Source organism: Adelges cooleyi, unplaced genomic scaffold, assembly GCF_023614345.1.
Source record: "Adelges cooleyi isolate 19-005CV unplaced genomic scaffold, UGA_ACOO_1.1 ACOO_flye_CR_arks_rails_tigmint_CR_PRNA_108, whole genome shotgun sequence".
NCBI lineage: Eukaryota > Metazoa > Arthropoda > Insecta > Hemiptera > Adelgidae > Adelges > Adelges cooleyi.
The window spans coordinates 14,173,150-14,192,724 of NW_026095761.1; the positions used below are offsets into that span (position 1 = coordinate 14,173,150).

General features: G+C 28.4%; 3 protein-coding genes across 10 annotated transcripts in view; all 3 read right to left on the reverse strand.

The window, feature by feature from the left end:
- Window positions 1-1,069: 1,069 nt before the first annotated feature.
- Window positions 1,070-4,734, reverse strand: LOC126846865 (uncharacterized). 4 transcript variants are annotated; one of them, XM_050586713.1, is made up of 4 exons: window positions 4,454-4,734; window positions 4,153-4,229; window positions 2,473-3,573; window positions 1,070-2,227 (listed from the first exon to the last, which is right to left on the reverse strand). In XM_050586713.1, exons 2-4 carry the CDS (start codon window positions 4,186-4,188, stop codon window positions 1,283-1,285), a joined length of 2,082 nt encoding a protein of 693 aa, XP_050442670.1. In that variant the 5' UTR covers window positions 4,189-4,229; window positions 4,454-4,734; the 3' UTR covers window positions 1,070-1,282. The 4 variants fall into 4 exon arrangements, with proteins under 4 accessions (XP_050442670.1, XP_050442679.1, XP_050442651.1 ...); XM_050586722.1 differs by having other exon boundaries at window positions 4,153-4,277; XM_050586694.1 differs by having other exon boundaries at window positions 4,342-4,734.
- A 1,660-nt stretch (window positions 4,735-6,394) lies between these two features.
- LOC126840694 (poly(rC)-binding protein 3-like) lies at window positions 6,395-13,759 on the reverse strand. 4 transcript variants are annotated; one of them, XR_007686089.1, is made up of 13 exons: window positions 13,535-13,759; window positions 12,681-12,777; window positions 12,556-12,612; window positions 11,856-11,972; window positions 11,535-11,792; window positions 10,411-10,491; window positions 10,256-10,340; window positions 9,995-10,172; window positions 9,535-9,669; window positions 8,456-9,401; window positions 7,534-7,569; window positions 7,110-7,236; window positions 6,395-6,870 (listed from the first exon to the last, which is right to left on the reverse strand). XR_007686089.1 is itself a non-coding variant. In XM_050576613.1 (10 exons), exons 2-10 carry the CDS (start codon window positions 12,768-12,770, stop codon window positions 9,059-9,061), a joined length of 1,344 nt encoding a protein of 447 aa, XP_050432570.1. In that variant the 5' UTR covers window positions 12,771-12,781; window positions 13,535-13,759; the 3' UTR covers window positions 8,095-9,058. The 4 variants fall into 4 exon arrangements, 1 of the variants encoding a protein (XP_050432570.1); XR_007686086.1 differs by having other exon boundaries at window positions 6,396-6,870; window positions 12,681-12,781; XR_007686088.1 differs by having other exon boundaries at window positions 6,397-6,719; window positions 12,681-12,781.
- A 683-nt stretch (window positions 13,760-14,442) lies between these two features.
- LOC126840682 (probable multidrug resistance-associated protein lethal(2)03659) overlaps window positions 14,443-19,575 on the reverse strand; it is a 34,780-nt gene continuing 29,647 nt past the window's right edge. For both annotated transcript variants that reach the window (XM_050576580.1, XM_050576590.1), the window contains exons 13-26: window positions 19,353-19,450; window positions 19,211-19,296; window positions 18,755-19,143; window positions 18,385-18,674; window positions 18,215-18,294; window positions 17,622-17,772; window positions 17,405-17,511; window positions 17,111-17,234; window positions 16,855-17,025; window positions 16,660-16,787; window positions 16,341-16,586; window positions 16,109-16,281; window positions 15,076-15,316; window positions 14,443-14,981 (exon numbers count right to left, since the gene is read on the reverse strand). In XM_050576580.1, coding sequence (XP_050432537.1) covers window positions 14,895-14,981; window positions 15,076-15,316; window positions 16,109-16,281; window positions 16,341-16,586; window positions 16,660-16,787; window positions 16,855-17,025; window positions 17,111-17,234; window positions 17,405-17,511; window positions 17,622-17,772; window positions 18,215-18,294; window positions 18,385-18,674; window positions 18,755-19,143; window positions 19,211-19,296; window positions 19,353-19,450 — 2,371 coding nt within the window. In that variant the 3' untranslated portion in view covers window positions 14,443-14,894. The remainder of the gene's footprint in view (window positions 14,982-15,075; window positions 15,317-16,108; window positions 16,282-16,340; window positions 16,587-16,659; window positions 16,788-16,854; window positions 17,026-17,110; window positions 17,235-17,404; window positions 17,512-17,621; window positions 17,773-18,214; window positions 18,295-18,384; window positions 18,675-18,754; window positions 19,144-19,210; window positions 19,297-19,352; window positions 19,451-19,575) is intronic.

Sequence of the window (19,575 nt, forward strand, 5' to 3'; positions counted from 1 at the left end):
AAAACTATAAAATTCTACATTAATTCTAAAGCTAGTTCTGAATTTAGCAATAACTAAAATTGAAAATTATTTGTATTGACGTTCAAAACATCCTGCAAAATGAAGTGCCCGTTTTAAAATTTTGGAAGCAATTTAAATAACTGGAATTAGTATTCTAGAGCCTAATTCGGACTCAGCAAAACCAAATCATATAAAATTAATATATTTTGGTTCTTGTTAAAAAAAAAAGATCTAATTGCGTTGAGTTTACTATACTTATTTTAAATAAAATTTGCAATTGCGTAGGTAGAACAATAATAACTGTTTATTAAAAAAAGTATTTAGCTCCTAATTTATAGGAAAAAATCGATCAAATTCAAGTCAGTGACATTCAATTTTAATTATCAACAATTTTTGTGCATATTTCAAATTTTGAATAGTTAATCCATCCAACTCGATAAATAATTAATAATTATATTTAGAATTATATACCAAGTATCAAAAACAATTATGAAAGCCTAAACCTAATAGAAAATAATACCTCCGTTTAACTTAATACTCATTTAAAAAATATACTGAATAATACTTCACCAACATTTATGGTTAATAAACAAAAAAAAATGGAAATTTTACTCATTATAACTTATAAGTGTTTTATGCTACAAGTACTGTTGATTTTTTTCCAGTAAAATGTTTCAATATTAACAATTGCTGTTCAAGCATAAATATAATACTGTTATTTTGTTGGTTTATTGTTATTTATAAATTATAAAGTGCCGAATAAATAACTAAACCAACGTCAAAGTTCAATGAAATAAAGTGCACAGAACTCAAGTTTTTATCAACATAAATATCTAATTCAAAATATAATATATTGTTATACATTATTTTATTGTGCACATTAATTTAAATATAATCATATAAAAATATTATTATATATATTTTATTCTTTAAGCAAAAAATGCTCTAACAGTTAATAGACTATAAATCATTGTAACGTTAGTTATATTTAAAAACAAAAATTCTCCATTGATAAAGTAAAATATATTTGTTTGTGACAGCATATTCTTATTTTTTAATAATAATGCAATTAAAATTAAATTAGTGTTCTAAACTTAAGCATATAATTTTATTGAGTAGTTTATATATTAAATTTAAACAGAAACATACCTCAAAAAATCATTATTGTTAGAAATTAAATCATAAACAAATAATAGTTTATCACTAAAAGAATATATGTGACAAAATAAAGCTTTTACATCATACTTATTATTAATACAAAGTTATTGTCTAATCTATTTTTCTAGGTGTATTGAGAATTAGCAATTTTAATAAATGAAATACAAACGTTTGAGTTTTCTTCGATTTTCTGTAGTTTAAAAAATACATATTTATTGTAATCAGTGGAATTCATGTATAACATGGACATAGTGGTTTCCACCAATTTAAACTCATACAAGTTGTAAGCATCTTCTTGAGGATTTAATTCTTGTGCCAATTCCATACAAATATCTTTATCCAAGACTTCAGTGGGCGACGGCATTTCAAACATTTTAAATTTGTCAGTGAACGGTTCACAATCAATTCTAAAATATTCATGGTTGATGCTTTTGTAAACTAAATACTCGTTAACAAGGTTCGACACATCTTTTCTAAGTTCTCTAATACCATACAACAAGTATTCCGTCAAACAACATTCTTTGATTTTGTATTCCAAACAAAACATTTTTGTAATCTTGTGACAGTCGGTTTCGCCCCTTATCATGCATTCTTGGACGGTATCATCTAACTGACTCATCAATTCATTGGCCTTTTTCACAACTTGTTTAATACTAAATATGACCATTTTTTGGTCCATATACCGTTCTGGTATCTGAGAAAGCAATTTTTTCATTTTTCTGCCGCCAAGTATAATTTTTGCAGCATCAATATCTCCAGCCACTGAAAGTCCCAAACTCATATGAGCCAAAGCATATTCTAAGTAATCAGGTGGCGCGATACTCTTAATCTGCTCTTTGTACATAGTGTAGAACTTTATGATATCTTTCCATGCATAAATAAGTTTCTCAATAGTAATTTCTTGTGTCATGAACTTAATTATACATTTGTAAAAATAATCAAAATATCTCTTTGCATAACGAACAGCTCCTTTGAAAAATTTTGTGATTAAAAAAAAGGGTATAGTCTTTTCGCTGAAGATATTTTGATATAACATGTTACTTGAGCATGGAAAACATTCTGCAACAGACTAACAATATCATTCAATTAATTAAGGAACTATTAAGTAACTAGTATTTTTAAACAAGTACATTTTTAAGTATTTTATGAAACATTGAATAATATAAACGAACAGCGTTTTTAAATATATAGACTTGCTACACGAAGAAACCATGAAATATAATAGCGGAAAAAAATTAAAACATATCATTGTAAAACCAATACCTTCTCAGTTCGGCATCGAAGCTTAAAAAATGTATACAAAATTTAACTTACTTGATAAATTGTTCGTATGATTGGTAAGGATAAAAACATTCCCGTAACAACAAAAACGTCTAATCGTAGATACGTAAGAATGCTATTTAACAATTTTTTCATTGTTACACCACTTATAATGTCGGTTGTTAATCCAATAATGCTTAATGAACATTGTGTAATACAAGCTCCATCTTTCAACATCAATAGGGTTTTGCCATACTTTGACGCTATAATAGAAGAACCACTCAGTTCTAATGTTTTAACTCCAGCAGTCAGTGGAGCGGTAATAACTCCTAATGTTGAAATTGTTAGATTTAGCCAATGTTTTCCCGCTTCGGCGTCAGATAAAGATTGGTTGTGTTGTCCTCTATCGACCAAACTGTTAATTTGCCTCCCAGCATCCCACGCGGAAGATCCAGCTGCTACAGCAGCCGCTGGTAATAAAACAGGTGCCATAACGGGAACAAATAATCCGCCTACCATTAACGCACCAGATACAAATGAAGTGACTCTCCCCACAACATCAACGGTGTTTAATACTTTGGTATGTGTACTGGCCGCTGGTGTATAACCTTGTTCCAAGTAATCTGCTTCATTGTAAATGCCAGATTTTGGATAAAATATATATCCGTCGGGTAATGTATTATATTCTAAATAATTTTTCCAATCATCATACGATCTACTGAATGAAACATCAATATAAGAAGTTATAGATTTATTTATTTTTATTCTTAATAAACACCAAGTATGAATATCTTTTTCCGGAAAATCCTTACAATCTTCACATTTAATTTTACAAATACTATGCACAAGCGTTGCTCCGATTTCAATTTCAGTAAATTGCAACTGATCTTTAATAATATTGTTTTTAATTACTTCAACAATTTTATTTATATGATCTTGTTCTTCATTTGAGTATTGAGTAAAAATATCACATGTTCCATTGAAAGATTCCAAGACATTTTCTTCCATTTGATCATCATTTCGAAAAGGTGTTCCGAAATATGTATATGCAATATACAAATTCAGATCACCTAAAGAAACAGTAGTCCACTCGGGGCGTCCATTGAAGTATTCGTATTGTAATTGTTCTAACCGAGTTTTAAGTTGATGTTCTTTCTAAAAAATTGTACAAAATAAAAATGAGTGGTAATTGTAGAAGGTAGAGAAAATAAACAAATGAACAGTAGTAAACTAAGTCTTAATGTCTAGGAGACAAACATTGTACTTCAAATTTATTATTTATCATAATTATTTGTATACAAAGAATTTGTATACACTACCACTTTGTACTGGCGAAAGGTCATAGGTAACAACTTATCTGCATAGATTTAAAATGACTTGAGATTTAAAATTTCCAAAAAAAAATGCCTAATCTCTAAAAATGTGGTGTACATGGCATCATCTTAAACCATACATTTTTGGGGTACAGTTATCTAAATGGATTATTATATAAGTTTATGCCGTGGTTTTTCTTGTGTATGTTCAATTAATGTTGTCTATTAGTTTATTGAAAACTGTTAAACATTTTTAAATCAATAGTTCCATTAAGTAGGTCTTATATTGTACTCGTATGTGTTGAACAGAATATCACCGAACCTGACTTCTTTATTTTTTAAAACAACTTACTTTGTTTGATGATTTTTTTGACAAAATATAAAACAATGAACAAGTAATTATTTTAAATTAATAACTTACTTCAGGTGATTCCATAAAACTTTCCATAGTTGACATGTATTAACATAAATATTTCAAAAATAACCAATTTGCCGCAACTAAAATTAATTTAATTGAATGCTTTAATTAATCCATTTATAACACACCTATATAAGCAATCATTATAATATAATTACTCTATACTATAATAAATTGTACATAAAATATTACTTCTGTAGCTTTTTAGTTTTAAATAATTCTGTTGGCTTAAACATTTAACCGGATACGACAGGTGTATATATAACATATATTTTAGTAGCGTAAGACATCTTCTTTTAATTACCTTATAACAATTATTACACGGCTTTGCACGTTATAACTTATACAGTATTTCTCGACAACATTATAGCAAAATAATAAAACTCAAACAAAATAATAGGAGAATCTGTTTATCAGAAGTTGTGCCAATTGCCAACGCGCAATTTTATATTAATGGCGCAGTTAAATGTTAATAACAAATCACAATGTTTTGCCTACATTAATATAAATAATGCCATTAACCATTAAAATAATTCTTTGATTAGTGATAACTAAGAATATGCCGATAATTAATGTTGATTTAAGTAATTTCCATGGTTATATTATACTATATATACAATATAATACTATTTATTTATTGATATTATTAATTTTATTGATAACGTTGTTACAAACGTTATCAATATTAAACTTCATCATCTTGAATAAATTGTTTGTAAACATTAAACAGTAAATGTAAATACTTTTTTATTTCATCTTTTTGCATTAAGAAAAAACTAGGACATATTGATAAAAATAAATATAATAATATTTTGGAACATAAGAGTAGTTTAAAGCTGTACAACGTTATTAATTTCTATAAATAATTATAAACTAAAAATTGGTTGATCACTAACAATATAAATAATTATCTTGAATATTAAACTAATCTCGCTCGAACTTGATTAAATGTAGTACAAGGGTCTACTAATTAACTTGACTGAATTTAATAGCAAAATGACAAATTTACAAATGGAATAAGAAAAAAAGAATTTAAATAATTTTGTCTATGAGTAAAAGCCATTTTAGTTAATATAACAGTACATTTTTTGTTCATCGCACAAACTGAACCAGTAATCGAAAGGTAATCTGAAAACAGATTTGAATTTTTCATGAAGTTTACTTGAGATCGGTCAGCGTACTTTTTTGATATCTTCTTCCTACTACGGATAAAACACGTTTGAACATTTTATAAAATTTCAAACTTTAAAATAAAATTTGGAAAGGGTTACAATTAAAAAAAATACTCTGACCGATCTCAAGTAAACTTCATGACGAATTGATATCTGTTTTTAGATCACTGGTTCGGTCTGTGCGATGGACAAAAAATGATGTGTTTTAGCTGAAAAAAACGGTCGGTATCTAGGGGTTTTAAGCATTTTTTTTTAAGGTTTTGTTTGATGCATTATAAGTGAGTTCCTAAAATAAATTAAAAAAATTCACTAATTATTGTTAACTACTTAGTTAAATATTAAAATAATCTAAATTAATACACTTTTAGAGATTTTTTGAAATGATTAGATAATGCACCCTGATGCAATTTTATTTGTATATATATGTTTCAATTACCAAGCACATACTCATTTTAGTGAAGCCTCCTCGAGGCTCAAATATCTCAGGTAGAGAAATGTTGGGCACTCTACTAAATATTTAAGACATAACAGATCTGAGAGATCGTAAAGGGAAAGTAGAAAATGCTCAAGATACTATTTTAGACCAAGGAAAATGTGAAGAGTTACCAGATGTAATTACAGCTATTCATGACCATGATTAGAGTGTTTCCAATACTTCAAGTATAGTTTTTTTCCATTTTTCTGGGATATAGTGTAAAAAGGAAATAGGTTTACAACTTTTCATTTATGTCTTGAAAGTTTAAAAAGTGTTGTAATCCAAAAGGCTACATGATCATCTATCAGACACTTTGTTTAAGTCGACTTTATACTTAAAAAAATAATTACGAATAATATAATACAATTTTTTTTTTAATCATGAGAATACATTTTATTGTAAAAAGATGCAACTATAATTTATACAGTTGTATATAGTTAATTTTTGTATAAAATATATGAAATACAACAAACAAAAAAACAAATTACTAAAAAAAACCAGATAAGTATCAAAATTACAATAAGTAATTATTGAATTAAATAGTCGTTTCAAAAAGTTTTAAGTTGCAAAATATCATAAATATTTAACTTTTATAATTATTTTGGAACACTCATTCTCTAATAATTGTTTTTAGATTGCATATTTAATATTGATAATTATTATATTGTTAAACTTAAATTATAAAATAATAATTATAATATTACATAAAATATTGTAATAAAAAAAAGGTTTTCATATTTTTATTGCTTTCCATGTTATAATCAATTTAAACAAATGAATAAGAACATGTAAAAATTAGCTACCCATCCGCCCACATTCTGGTGAGCAATTAATCATGTGACTCATTTTTGAATGATACCCGATAAACAGAGTTAGGTCTCCTTGTTCTAGTCTTCATGGTCATATGTTTAGTTGTCCATTTTCTGTAAATAAACCGCGTTTATTAATTACTCAGTTATTTCATCTATAACTGATATGAAAAGTGTTGACATCTTATAAATCCATCTGCCACCTGGGTTTTTATATTGAATGGACAACTTTTTTTGCCACCGTTTTTGAAGTGATTAATTTATACTAAAATGCAAGATATTATTTTAAAATTATTTCAATAGTAGCAACTAGAATTGATTTTGTAGTATAAAAAATGTATAATTATATTTATATATATAGTTATAAAATTAAAACAGTAGTAGGTATTTTTACACAGTTGTCGGTTTCTGTATCAAAAATAACCGCACTAACCAATAACGTTTTATTTACGTATTATAAATTTAAAATATTATATGCACCTATGTACAAAATAAAAAGATTACCAGTAGTTTCATCGAGAGAACTTCAAATGAACCCATTTTTGTGTATCCAGTCTAGTAAAAATAGAACCTTTAGAATTTTCATTTTAATTAGAGTTGATTTTCATAGTGTACAATGTTAGGAATAAACCTGAAAAACAAATGAATTGCTAAAAATGTTAGTAACTCTTATTACATAAATATAAAAAAATTATCTGTTATGATGTTAAAGAAAATTTTTAAATGTTACTTATATATAATATTGTTCAGCTAGTTTTATATTGTAACTGCACCAATAAAGTACAAAGATAATTTTTTAAATTAATTATATACTGAAAAGTGAAATGTATTTTTTCTTGACAAGATACAAATATTTTAAATTTTCTTGGAAAGACGTGATATTGTTTAACTGGACAGATTATTCATAATTTATAATTCAGATACTTACATAAGCCATATTCAACAGGACACATCTCATTAGCTTCTAAAAAATAAATGTAAATAAGCGATTATATAATACTAAAATTATTAGGATATCCAATTTACTTAAAAAAAAAAATGTTTAAATGTATCACAGTAATTGAATAAAAAAAATAACCATAATATTACACAAAACAAGTAACATTGAAATGTTATGAAGGAACTCTAAAAAGAAAAAAACAAATTTAAAAATAATATATTAATTTGTAAAACTTATTTTTTTATTTACCCAACATGTACAAGAAATAAAAATATAAAAGGTACATCTATTTGATTATAAGGAAAGTTAATTACTCATGTTTATTGATTTCATATATATTCAAAAAGAGTGCAAATATTTTGATTTTTCAATAAGTGTAATAGAAATACAAACTTTTAATCAATTTACAAGAACAAAGACATGTTTTAAAAAACTTGTTTAAACTTTTTTCGGATAAAGAATATTTACCAGACTATAATTCAACATAACGTTTATGGTAAACTAAAAAAAAATATTATATCATAGTAATTTTTTGTATTTAGGTTAATATTAAAAAAATTGTAAGGTAAGACAATTAATATACTTTATCAATGTTAGATTTAAGACTAATTTGGCTAATGTTTTGAACATTTTTTTTTTAGATCTGTCACTACGCTATAAAAAAGACAAGGGTGTTCGTTTGTGTTTAAAGGAATTTTACCAATTAAAAGATATTTTTTCTTAAAGCCAAATTCAAAAAAAAATTAGGTCATTTTAAATAAACATAAAAACCACTCGAAAATCTACAACTTGCATTCACATTTATTTTTATGTTCGTAAGTTTTGATGTATAAAACTTGGATAATTTTATAACTAAAATAGTTGGTGAAATTTGAAAACGTAAAGCAACTACAATATTCACTAGACATACATTTCTCCACAGTCCCTCTTTATCATTGATTTAGAGATGTTCTTGCTGCTGTGGCTTATGCCGATACTTATTTAATATATTCCTTGGACTGCATTTGTAAGAATGGGTTTTAAAGGAAAAACAATAATAAAAAATATGATTTTTTTTCTAAGGAATACAAGATATTATATTATTCATTAAGAACTACAAAATTATGTAAGAATTAAGATATAGACTATGTAGTGATTGGAAACACTCTATAACTAAAAAGTGAAATAAAATAAATTGGACACAATACAATATTTTAATTAAAAATAATTTACCAAAACCTTAATGCAAAGTATTTTGACCCGTTAAGGACAAATTTATAAGGTAATTATTAAAATTTAAGTTGATTCAACTCTTTAAAACAAAAGTTATATTTAATAAAAACAGACAAATGGATGACAAATAAAATAGAAATATTTTCCGGGCTTTCAAAAGTGGAAAAATTGTTGCATTTTTAATTAAGTTAAATAACAAAAAAAAAAAAAAAATACTTATAATAAAGAAATGAAGATGAATAGGATTAAAAACTATAATGAACGACAATAATTTGTGGATGCGGGATCAATAAATAAGTATTCAGTAAGGAGCAAACTTGGTCCTGTCTGCTTTAGTTTTGTCGCCAGAAGGGCTGCGGTTTCGCTGGAAATAATTTTTCGGGCGATGAACACCCGTGGTCTGTATTGGAGGGGATTGAGTGGCGCCGGATAAGGCTCCCAGGAGGTCGGTTAAGCCACCAAGAGCAGATAAGCTGGAGAGAGCATTTATTGCGCCCGGCTTGGCGAACAGTTGAGCCAGTGGGATGGCGGACGACAAAGGAGATGCGGCCACCGTCGGAGGACTGGGCAAGGTTGAGCTGGACCCATCATCAGGACTAGAGGATGAGTTTGCCCCCTCAAGATTGGCTTTCTGCAGTTCCACGCTAAAGAAGAAATCGGGATTAGTGAAAAAAAAAGGACACAAAATACATTACGAGGGATCACATGGCAACACTAGGACTCAACATATCGACTATGATCCCAACAATAACAGTTGTTATATGAGAAGAGTATTACCTCATTTCAATTAAGTACTTTGCCACCGATATAGAGTCTTTGTTTCCAGTTATGGTAATATGCCGATCTTCGTTTTCACCATTTTCATGTGTACCTTCACCTTTAGCAATATGCACTAACGCTCCACTTATTTGTCTACATTTAACAAAAGTTTATCATTTTATAAACCTAATATTTACTAAATACAATTATTAATATATTTAACAAATTTATACAGTGATGTAGTCGTAATGGCTTACACTGTGTGTACTCACCTCCCACTTTTCAATGTATGCAGTATGCACATGTACTTATAAATAAAAAAGTGGTTGATGGATATACCATACTACATCACTGAACTTACATACAAAACCAATTGTTAAAACTGATTTAATTAAAATGCTAATTCTCCTACTAGCAGTACATTAAAAGATTAATTGATAAATAAACATACATTTTTAGTTACATAGATATTACTCACCGAATTTCTGCTATTTTGCTTCCTCTTCTACCGATTACACAACCAATTAAATCATTAGGTACTGTCATTGAAATAGTTTCATTATTTAAATTTGAGTTTTGATTTTTACTATCTCCACTACTATTACGATTATGACGATTTCCTGTTCTCAATTGACTGCCTGCTAATGCAGCTAAAGCTAAAAACCCGATAAACAAATTAATAATTTTGTTTTCATTACTATTGTTTGTTAATGCATTACAACTATTAATTCATGCTTACCAGCAGGATTTATACCTCCGGTCGAAGCAGTCCCTAGCCCAAGGGCGGCAAGACTAGCTAAAGGGTTAGTACGTTGCCTTCCAAACTTAAATTTGACAACATAAAAATTATAAATTATTAATTTATCATAAAGTAATTATTATACTATTACTTACATCATTTCCAACAGCATTGTTTGCAAAACCTGAAGTTTTACTACGTGGATCGTAAGGTATAGTGGCACTACGTGGTGGTGACTAAAAGAATTTAAAAAAAATAGATTAAGTAACGTTTTTTTTTAAACCATAATCTTAATATACTGTTTAATTAAACATAAATACATTAAGGAGTAACTTTTATACACTATAAATAAGTAGTTTGACCTTCAAATATACTTTTCATCAAATAAGGTTTTTATTTGTTAGATATAAGAGACATATTCAACATTGATAGATTATCAATACAAGATTTTTTTTGTGAACTTATATATATGGTTAAAATCTCACTTTTGCTAAAATCGGTATTTTATTATGACTACTCAATGAAGACATATTTGAAACATAGGGCGTACTAAGAGGATCTACCAAATGAATTAATTCGTCAGGAACATTCCATTTTAATTTTTGTCTTTTATAAATATTTTATTAAATTAAAGACTATAAATATTTTATTTTTTAGAGATATAATAAAAATTCATATTATCAAAAAATACCAATATTGTTTTTTTTTACCAAGTCATTTTTCTAAAAATATAGACAGGATGATTACCAGTTTTGAATAAATAATTTTTGGAGAAACACCTTTCCTATATTTATACTTTGAGATAAAAGATGCATAGCAAAACAAAAAAAGGCCCTTAAATAAATGTCATAAAAAAACTTCACAAGTAAATAAAAAAATTGAAATATGTACTTATTATGTTGAAATAACAATTTATTGAGAATATCGATTGCTCAGACTTAAAATGTCATTAGTTATCGTATTGAGCTTTTTATAATTATTGTTTATTTTATTATTATTTAGACACTCCAACAAATGATAATGAATAAAAATATATATTAATAATTCAAAATAAATGTACTGACACATAATAAATTATTATTCATAAATAATCAAATAATAAATAAATAAATAATTGTTTTTTTATTTATTGCTTCATCATCTAGATAACAAATTATTCAAAACATGCCACTGTTTGATGACTAAACCGATTTAACCTTTCCACCACCAAATTATGAAACGTAATTTAATATACAAAATATTTTTTCGTTTTTCAAGTCATTATCAATAGCGTACTTACATCTAATAGAACATTGCACACTTGATAAACACATTGAGAAATCGTTCCTGTTGTGCCAGTAATTGAAACTAGGCGCTCAGTTGAATTGGGCAACATATCAGAAGCTACCTGTATAGCGGCTCCACTCGATTCTCTGATTTCTTTTATTTTACATCCACCTTTACCAATAATAAAACCACACTGCGAGGCCGGCACTATCAATTTGAATGTCAAAGGTGCTTTTGGACCATTCCAATCTCCATTTTGTCTTTCAAAAAACTATTTTTTAAACAATAAGATTACTAATTAAAATAATAATAATTAATGACAATGACAACTGACCTCTTCCACTTTGAGTCCAATAAGTTCTGTGGCTTTACAAATAGCATTAGTAGTTCCTGTGATTGTAACTATACGCTCTGGAGTTGAACCATCAGATATTAAAACTCTAGCACCGGACTAAATTGAACAAATATAATATTTAAAAAAAAGTGTCATAAGATTATATTGGTATGATGTTCTTTTATTACGTTGACCACCAAACAGCCGTTGAAGGCAGCACAGTTTATTATTATAATAATGTTGTCAATAAAATATGACTGACCTTTGAAAAACGTACCAAAAGTTATGTTGTAAACATACCGTTCCAAAACTCAAATATTTGTTATTGTCTGGACATATTATAATAATGAAATAATTTTATTTCGACTGTCAAATAATAGTATACTAAATTTTAAAATACAATTTTGCATCACCTTTCTAAGGTAAATAATATACAGTTTTTTTCTCCTGACAAATGATCCAATTGTATAAAACATTAACAAAAATATTTCATATTACAATATAATGAGATATATGGCTGCCGGAGACTGTAAGGCCTCAAAAAAAAAAAAAGATTGTTGCTGCAGCCTATGGTCTAATATTCAGTGTTAGATAACTATATTTGTGACGCTGCCGGCGGGCAATGTGTTAAAAACTGAGTTGACATGGACACTGCCAACGTTGATGATAGAATTAGGTATAAATGATTTGTTCAAATTACCTGATCTCTAATGTTTTTAACTGTTTCACCTCCTTTGCCGATGACATTTCCAACTTCCTAATAAATACATAATATGAAAAATTGTACACTTATTTAACATATTATAAAGTAAATAGGTATCTTACTCGGCCATGAAATAAGATTCGTATAGTCAAATTAACATCATTAAAATCATTGAAATTCGAACCATTGGAGTTTTGCTGAATATTATCCATTTTCAACCTAGCTAATACAACACAAACAAAGAAAACGTTAAAATTCCAAGTTTGAACTTTTTCAGAACTATTAAATTAGATATTTAAACACTATACGATTAACTAATATTTCGCTTTCCAGTTTCCAGTAATCGTAAATCGTAATCAGTTTATCATTATTATTATTTTTTTATGTTTTTGGATGACGCCGAGAACTTGCAGTGTTACCAGTTATTATATGAAAGTGAAGAAAAATACTCATCGTAGCCTTAATTCAATAATAATAATAATAATAAAGTTTATTTGAGAAATTACCATAAAGCAATAATGAATTTCAATGTAATCCTGTCCGAGGATTGCTATAAAATGAGTTCTTAATTAATGACTGTCGTCCTCAATGCAAATATGAATGGAACATTAGAAATCAATTGAATATTTTTAGGTATAATACCACAAATCAGAACTGACACTCAATATTAATCGTTGCAATTATTTACGATAGACTAGTCAACTTGATTATAAAGTTGAAGTTGACAAGACAATCACCGATTTGAGTATATTATTGTAATTTGTTTATTATTCAATCGATTTTATTCGCTATGGGCAATTACTTCGATAAAAGAGATAATTATTATTTTTTTGATAACCTGTAAAGAGGACTTTGTTTTTTTCCGTCAATTATAAATTACATACTATATACAGTAAGTCTCTATCAGTGTAAAGGTAAGAAAAAAAATTTAATCCTTTTCAAAAAAAAGATATCTGTGCAAAATACTATCACTTACCTCGAATTTTATGGCAACACAAAAATTATTACTGCTATTACACTGTTTTTGATATCATTAACGACGGTAAAATACGTTTTAAAGGTAATTATTAATGTTAAAATTTTAACCCACAGCAGCTCTAAAGCAGTTCTATATCCGGTCAAGTTTTTTTTTATCAATAAGGAAAAGCGGCGAAAATGGCGACGAGTTCATCTGTTCGTGAGAACACTGACACAACTCGACAGTCGACGTATGTGATGCCAACGTCATGCGCCCTGTGGCGTTAACATATTATTATTATAATGTTAATTTAATGGAGCTACACTGCACACATTTCTCCGCTATCAGATATAACCCCGGCCTTATACCACAAAACCTTATTCTGTGCTTATACTCCCGTCTTACCGACATGGAAAAAACGCAGAACGAGCGGTAATATTTTTCAAATTTCAACAGTGACGCAGGACACCACGTTGTAGACAAAAATCTTTTAGTTTTCTTCATTTACGTCGAAATTGGCACCATCCTATTTTTTAGCATTCAATTATTTGTTTAAATATTTTTTATTCTCTTTCTGTGTAACCTTTAAGGTGCTCCCAAACGTTTTAGCCGGTGATACGTTCTTATTAAGAGCTGCTATTTTTTTATATTTTTACCTTTTGAGCTGTGACTTTACCCTAGCCATTAGGGGCTAGCGTAAGGAGGAAGGGAAGGAATTGCTTTCACCGTCTTCCTTCCCCACATAAATGCACACCTGGTTGTGTAAAATATATAATTCAGTACAAAGGAGAAAAAATAAAGTGGTAGGTATATCATTTTAATTAAATTGCTATGCTCTAATGGTTTGTTTTGAAAATATATATGTATAATTTAATATAGCAAATGCATACATTTTCTACTTAATTCTACATTTTTTTTTTTTACTTAACATAGTTCAACAGATACAATAAATTATGACTTATTCGTATGAGTTTTTAGTATATAGATAATAATCCAAGCTATGGTAAAAAGTGGCAGCAATGGAAAAAATACAAGGCAGATATGTATAAGGACAAGTATCATTATTTTACTCGAAAGCATGCATTTAGCCGATACTACTTTTAACAACGAGACAATCAATCTGTATAATTATAAATGTAAGGTGTTTTTATTTAAGTTTTATAGAATAAAAGGCACTTCAATTAAATGGTAAAGCGTAATTTTATAAAACATAAGTACATGTTTGATTTATTTAAACTTAATTTAAGACATAAAACAACAATTGTTATAATCAACAACAATTTTATTTTAACACTTAGGTCAACAGACCTAAAAAAAACTGTATTCATTTAAAAAGGCAAGTTGTCATTGGAAATAACTTTGATGTACCACTAAGAATTCATTTATTTTTTCTATTTTCTTCTTCAGTATCTTCGTCGATTAATCTGATTGGCGACTCTCTTGTGGCCTGCATTTTTCTGTAGTTCTACAAGTAATAAAAAAAAAAAAACAATTTATTTGACCACATTAAAGAAAAAAATTATAGCCATGAATTGAAAAAACTTAATAAATCATATTACCTCGGTAGCGACACTATGTAATACATCAGCTGTAGCCGATCCAGTTTGTTCGACCATTTTGTAAAGGTATCCTTCGTTGTTGTTCAGCAAGATATATGGATGATCAAATTCGACCATTTTTCCTCCATCCATGACTAGCACCTTATCTGAATCCATGACGGTATTTAAACGGTGAGCGATGGTCAATACTGTGCAATTTTGGAATTTATTTCTAATAGTATTTTGAATTAAAGCGTCGGTCCTAAAAAAAATATAATAACTCTTATATATTATTTTGTTTGTAGCAGACTTAAGCAATTTTCATTATAAATAACAAATAATGATTTTCAAGTAATGAATTATTCAGGATACATTTTATTTTTAGTACACAAAAATCACTTTTTAATTGAAATCAATAATTACTTATTTAAAACTTCAAATAATATGTTGTTAAAATACATTTTTTTTGATTTTTTCAAATAAGTATTTGTTATTTTAAATATAATAGTTGTATTTTTATTTAAAAAATTATTTTCTTTAATTGTCCCGGTCGGTGGGAATAACAGACGTTAAACGTAAGAGAGAGAGAGAGAGATTTTCTATAATTGTTTTCTCTTGTATTAAAATATATATATTAATTGAGTTAAAATATTTTTATTTAAACGTTTTAATTAAATAAATGTGTATTAGAATAATGTTGTTATATGCCATACATAAACGTCATACAAACGGTGCTGAATGTTTTCTTACATGGCTCTGAATTTATTGGCATATTCATATTAAAATATTTAAATAAAAGTTCAAATAATAACATAAAAATATTATAAAGATTATATAAATAATTATTTTAAATAACAGGTTTTTGAAATAGTCTAATGAAAATATATTTATATAAAATATTATTTGAAGTTATAAATAGTATAACAAATAATTTATTTATAAATAATAATGTTAATAAATACATGTTTCAACTAAATCATTATTTTCAAATTATTATTTGTTATTTAAATAGTAATTGCCCAAGTTTGACAATGACATCACTGTTTTTACTCACTGCGGATCAACATTAGCCGTTGCTTCATCTAGCACTAAAACTTTATTATTTCTCACTATAGCCCTGGCTAAACAGACTAACTGTCGTTGACCAACACTGAAGTTTGATCCGCCTTCGGACATCTTCGAGTTTAATCCTCCTGGTAAATCTTCAATTGCGTCTTTAAGTTCAACCTAGAAACAATAAAAATAAAAATGTATGCTTAATTTGATACTTTTTAAGTTATAGTTACTTCTTCTAAAGCACTCCAAAGAACGTGATCTGAGTACTCGTCAAACGGATCCAAATTTTTTCGCATTGTACCCGAAAATAGCACCGGCTCTTGAGGAATGATAGATATCTTAGAACGTAAGTCGTGCAACCCGAGTTCGTGTATGTCTATATTGTCAATGATGATATATCCTTTGTTGATAGCCAATCGAAACAGAGCACTAATTAATGATGTTTTTCCGGCACCGGTTCTTCCGACAATGCCAACCTAAGAAAAAACACAACCATTTTATAGCAATATATATATCACCATCAAATATATAACTACACAGTTATCATACTTTTTCCATTGGTTTGATGTTAACGTTTAGATCTTTAAGCACGTCCGGAGTGTCTGGACCATAACGTAGGTACAATTCTTTAAAGGTGACTTGTCCCCTGTTAGGCCAGTCCTTTGGTGGTTTTTTGTCTAATTTAATAAAAAAGTAAAACCAATTAATTATTTTTCTACAATGTTTATTATTTGAAAATAATACCTGGAGTAGATTCTAAATCAGCTTCTTTCGGAGTGTTGGTATACTCCAACACTCTTTCGACAGATGTCATTTGATTTTCCAACTCTGCGGATTGTCTCATTCCCCATTGGAACATACCAGTCAATCCGATAGCCTGAGTTATAGCCAGACCGACGTTACCTCCATATATATCTGTAACGAAAACAATGAGCGTAAAAAAAAAAATTATGGATACGACTTGTTGAGAATTATAAATTAAATTATATTGTTAACTAACCATTTCCTATCATTAGGAAACTAAACGTGACAATACTTATATAGACTAAGCAAACTACATCCAGCCAAAAGCCAAATGCTCTACTCGTCGATATAAACAAATACCAAGCCGATGAATGCAAATCCTAAAATTTTTAACAAAATTAAAGGAAATTGAATTAAATAAAACTTATAAGACATTAATGACAATGCTGCAAAAGGGTATAAGCGACATTAGTAATAAATGAGGCCCTACTAATAAATGTAGTTTAAGCCCTTTTGCAGCAGTTTACAGTCTTGTTTAAGCTCAACACACTTGATGATTGTCGAATTCTTTAGAAAGTATTTGTTCCGCTTCGAATGCACGGATCGTTGTTAACCCTTGTAGAGATGCATTCAAATGTGCAAAGACAGGACTTCTAGCTATGATAATAAATAAAATATAAAAACACAATACAGAATGAACAACAAGGTGGACTAAAAACTAGTATTAAGAGCAGACCACAGTATAAAAAATAATTTTCAATGCTTACTAACTCCCTCCAATCGTTTAACGCTTCTGGAAGTCGCCAAATAAAATACTCTCAATTTATAAAATATAATTGCCACAATAAAAGTAGGTATCATAAGATAAACATTAACGATTCCGACGACAATGATGATACCAAGTAGAGTCAAGCCAATCTAAATGAAAAAAAAATTATCCGATTTGGTATAATATGTGTTCCAGTATCAGAAAAGTGCCCTATCTGTTGATATGACTTTTGAAAGTAAACTATTATATGAAATACCCCTTATTTTAAGTTTAATATGAGCTTGATGGTATAAAAATTTGAAGTACTGCGTATGTTAAATTTGAAAATGCATAAATATTTGTTATGAGAAAAACAAGTTTAAAGTTCAAAACAGAAAAAATGTCTCTTGATCATCTATTAGCATTGATTCAAAGCGATATAGGTATCCATATAAATGGTTAAAACGAAAACTAAAAATCAATAATTTCAATCCTAACATGCAAAATTATCCAAATCTTGTAAACTAGAATAGCCAAAATCAGCCCTTTCCCAATACCGGTACACAATTTAATTTTTCAAATATTAAAATTTAGAGTAAAGAATTAACATACTTGTATGCAATCCATCAATGCGACTGGTAACAGTTCGTCGATGGAGCCCATATCTTTTGAGAAGCGATTAAGAATTCTCCCTAAAACCGTAGATTTTATAACTAGTACATTTTCTATTTGGGTTGTCTAGTACGGAATATAAGTAATATTTATTGTATTTAGAATTATACCTGATGAATTTGTATTGAAGAAATACATAGTGGCTCTTGTGATGGAGTTGAACATGCGATTGTGTAAATTTATCGAAGCGCTCATACAGACCGAAACAAACGTAGCTGATCTGATAAGAGTGGCCACGATCATTAATAATGTGAGCGTGGAAAATACGATTATACAGGTCTTTCGGCTCAACAACCACCCACTTAACGATGTATCCTCACTCATAGTATCGGCAAAGGTCCCGTTACCTGTTGCACTCGAAAGGGGCGTCGAACGGAAAACGTGTTCCTCCAAGTTAACCCTAATGAAGGAAAACAAATTAATTATCTTATTCTTGGCACTTGCCTATCAGTGCATGATTAAATAATGTAAATTAAGTACCAATAAGTGATCCAATAATCTCCGCCGGACGCTAAAACTTGCGTTAGCACACACATGAAGAGGAAAAAACCTATTTTATAACAATTACCACCGGCAGAAAAATACGAAGAATAAACTTCCAGCGAAATGTTTCCGGAAGACCGGCTCTCGTCCACTTCAATGGGTTGAGCACCATTTATTTTACTCTCTTCAATAGATGACGCAACACTCTGAACCGATATTTGTCGAGATAATTTCGTGTTGACATTTAGCACATTGTTGATACTACTTTTTTCATTGTCTTCACTGTCGGATACTACTTTGATTTCTTCCGAAGTACCAAGAAGTTTTGTAAAATCTAATCCTGATGCTTGGAGTTCTTGATAAGAGCCTTCAGTTAACACATTACCCTAGGACAACAATTTAGGTACATTATTATACGACCGAGTGATAACGTAATGGATTTAACCGACTTACACTTTTCATAAGTATAATTTGATCGACGCTAGTCAAATATTGTAATTGATGAGTAATGAGTATACACGTTTTTTCTTTTAAGAATCCTATGAAAAGATAAAATATTATATATTTTTACCCATACACATCAATTAACTATTACCTTTAATACACTTTTCGAACAAGTGTTTGCCTACATGAGTATCGACAGCCGACAATGGATCATCCATCAGGTAAATATCGGCTTGTTTGTAAACGGCTCTAAGTATGATAAAAAATATATAATACATTTAAAACGTACAGGCTACTTCAAATACATAGGTCTGTCAATAGAAACTACAATTTAGGAAATAGCTGAAAAACCCCTGCCAACAATTTTTTTTTTT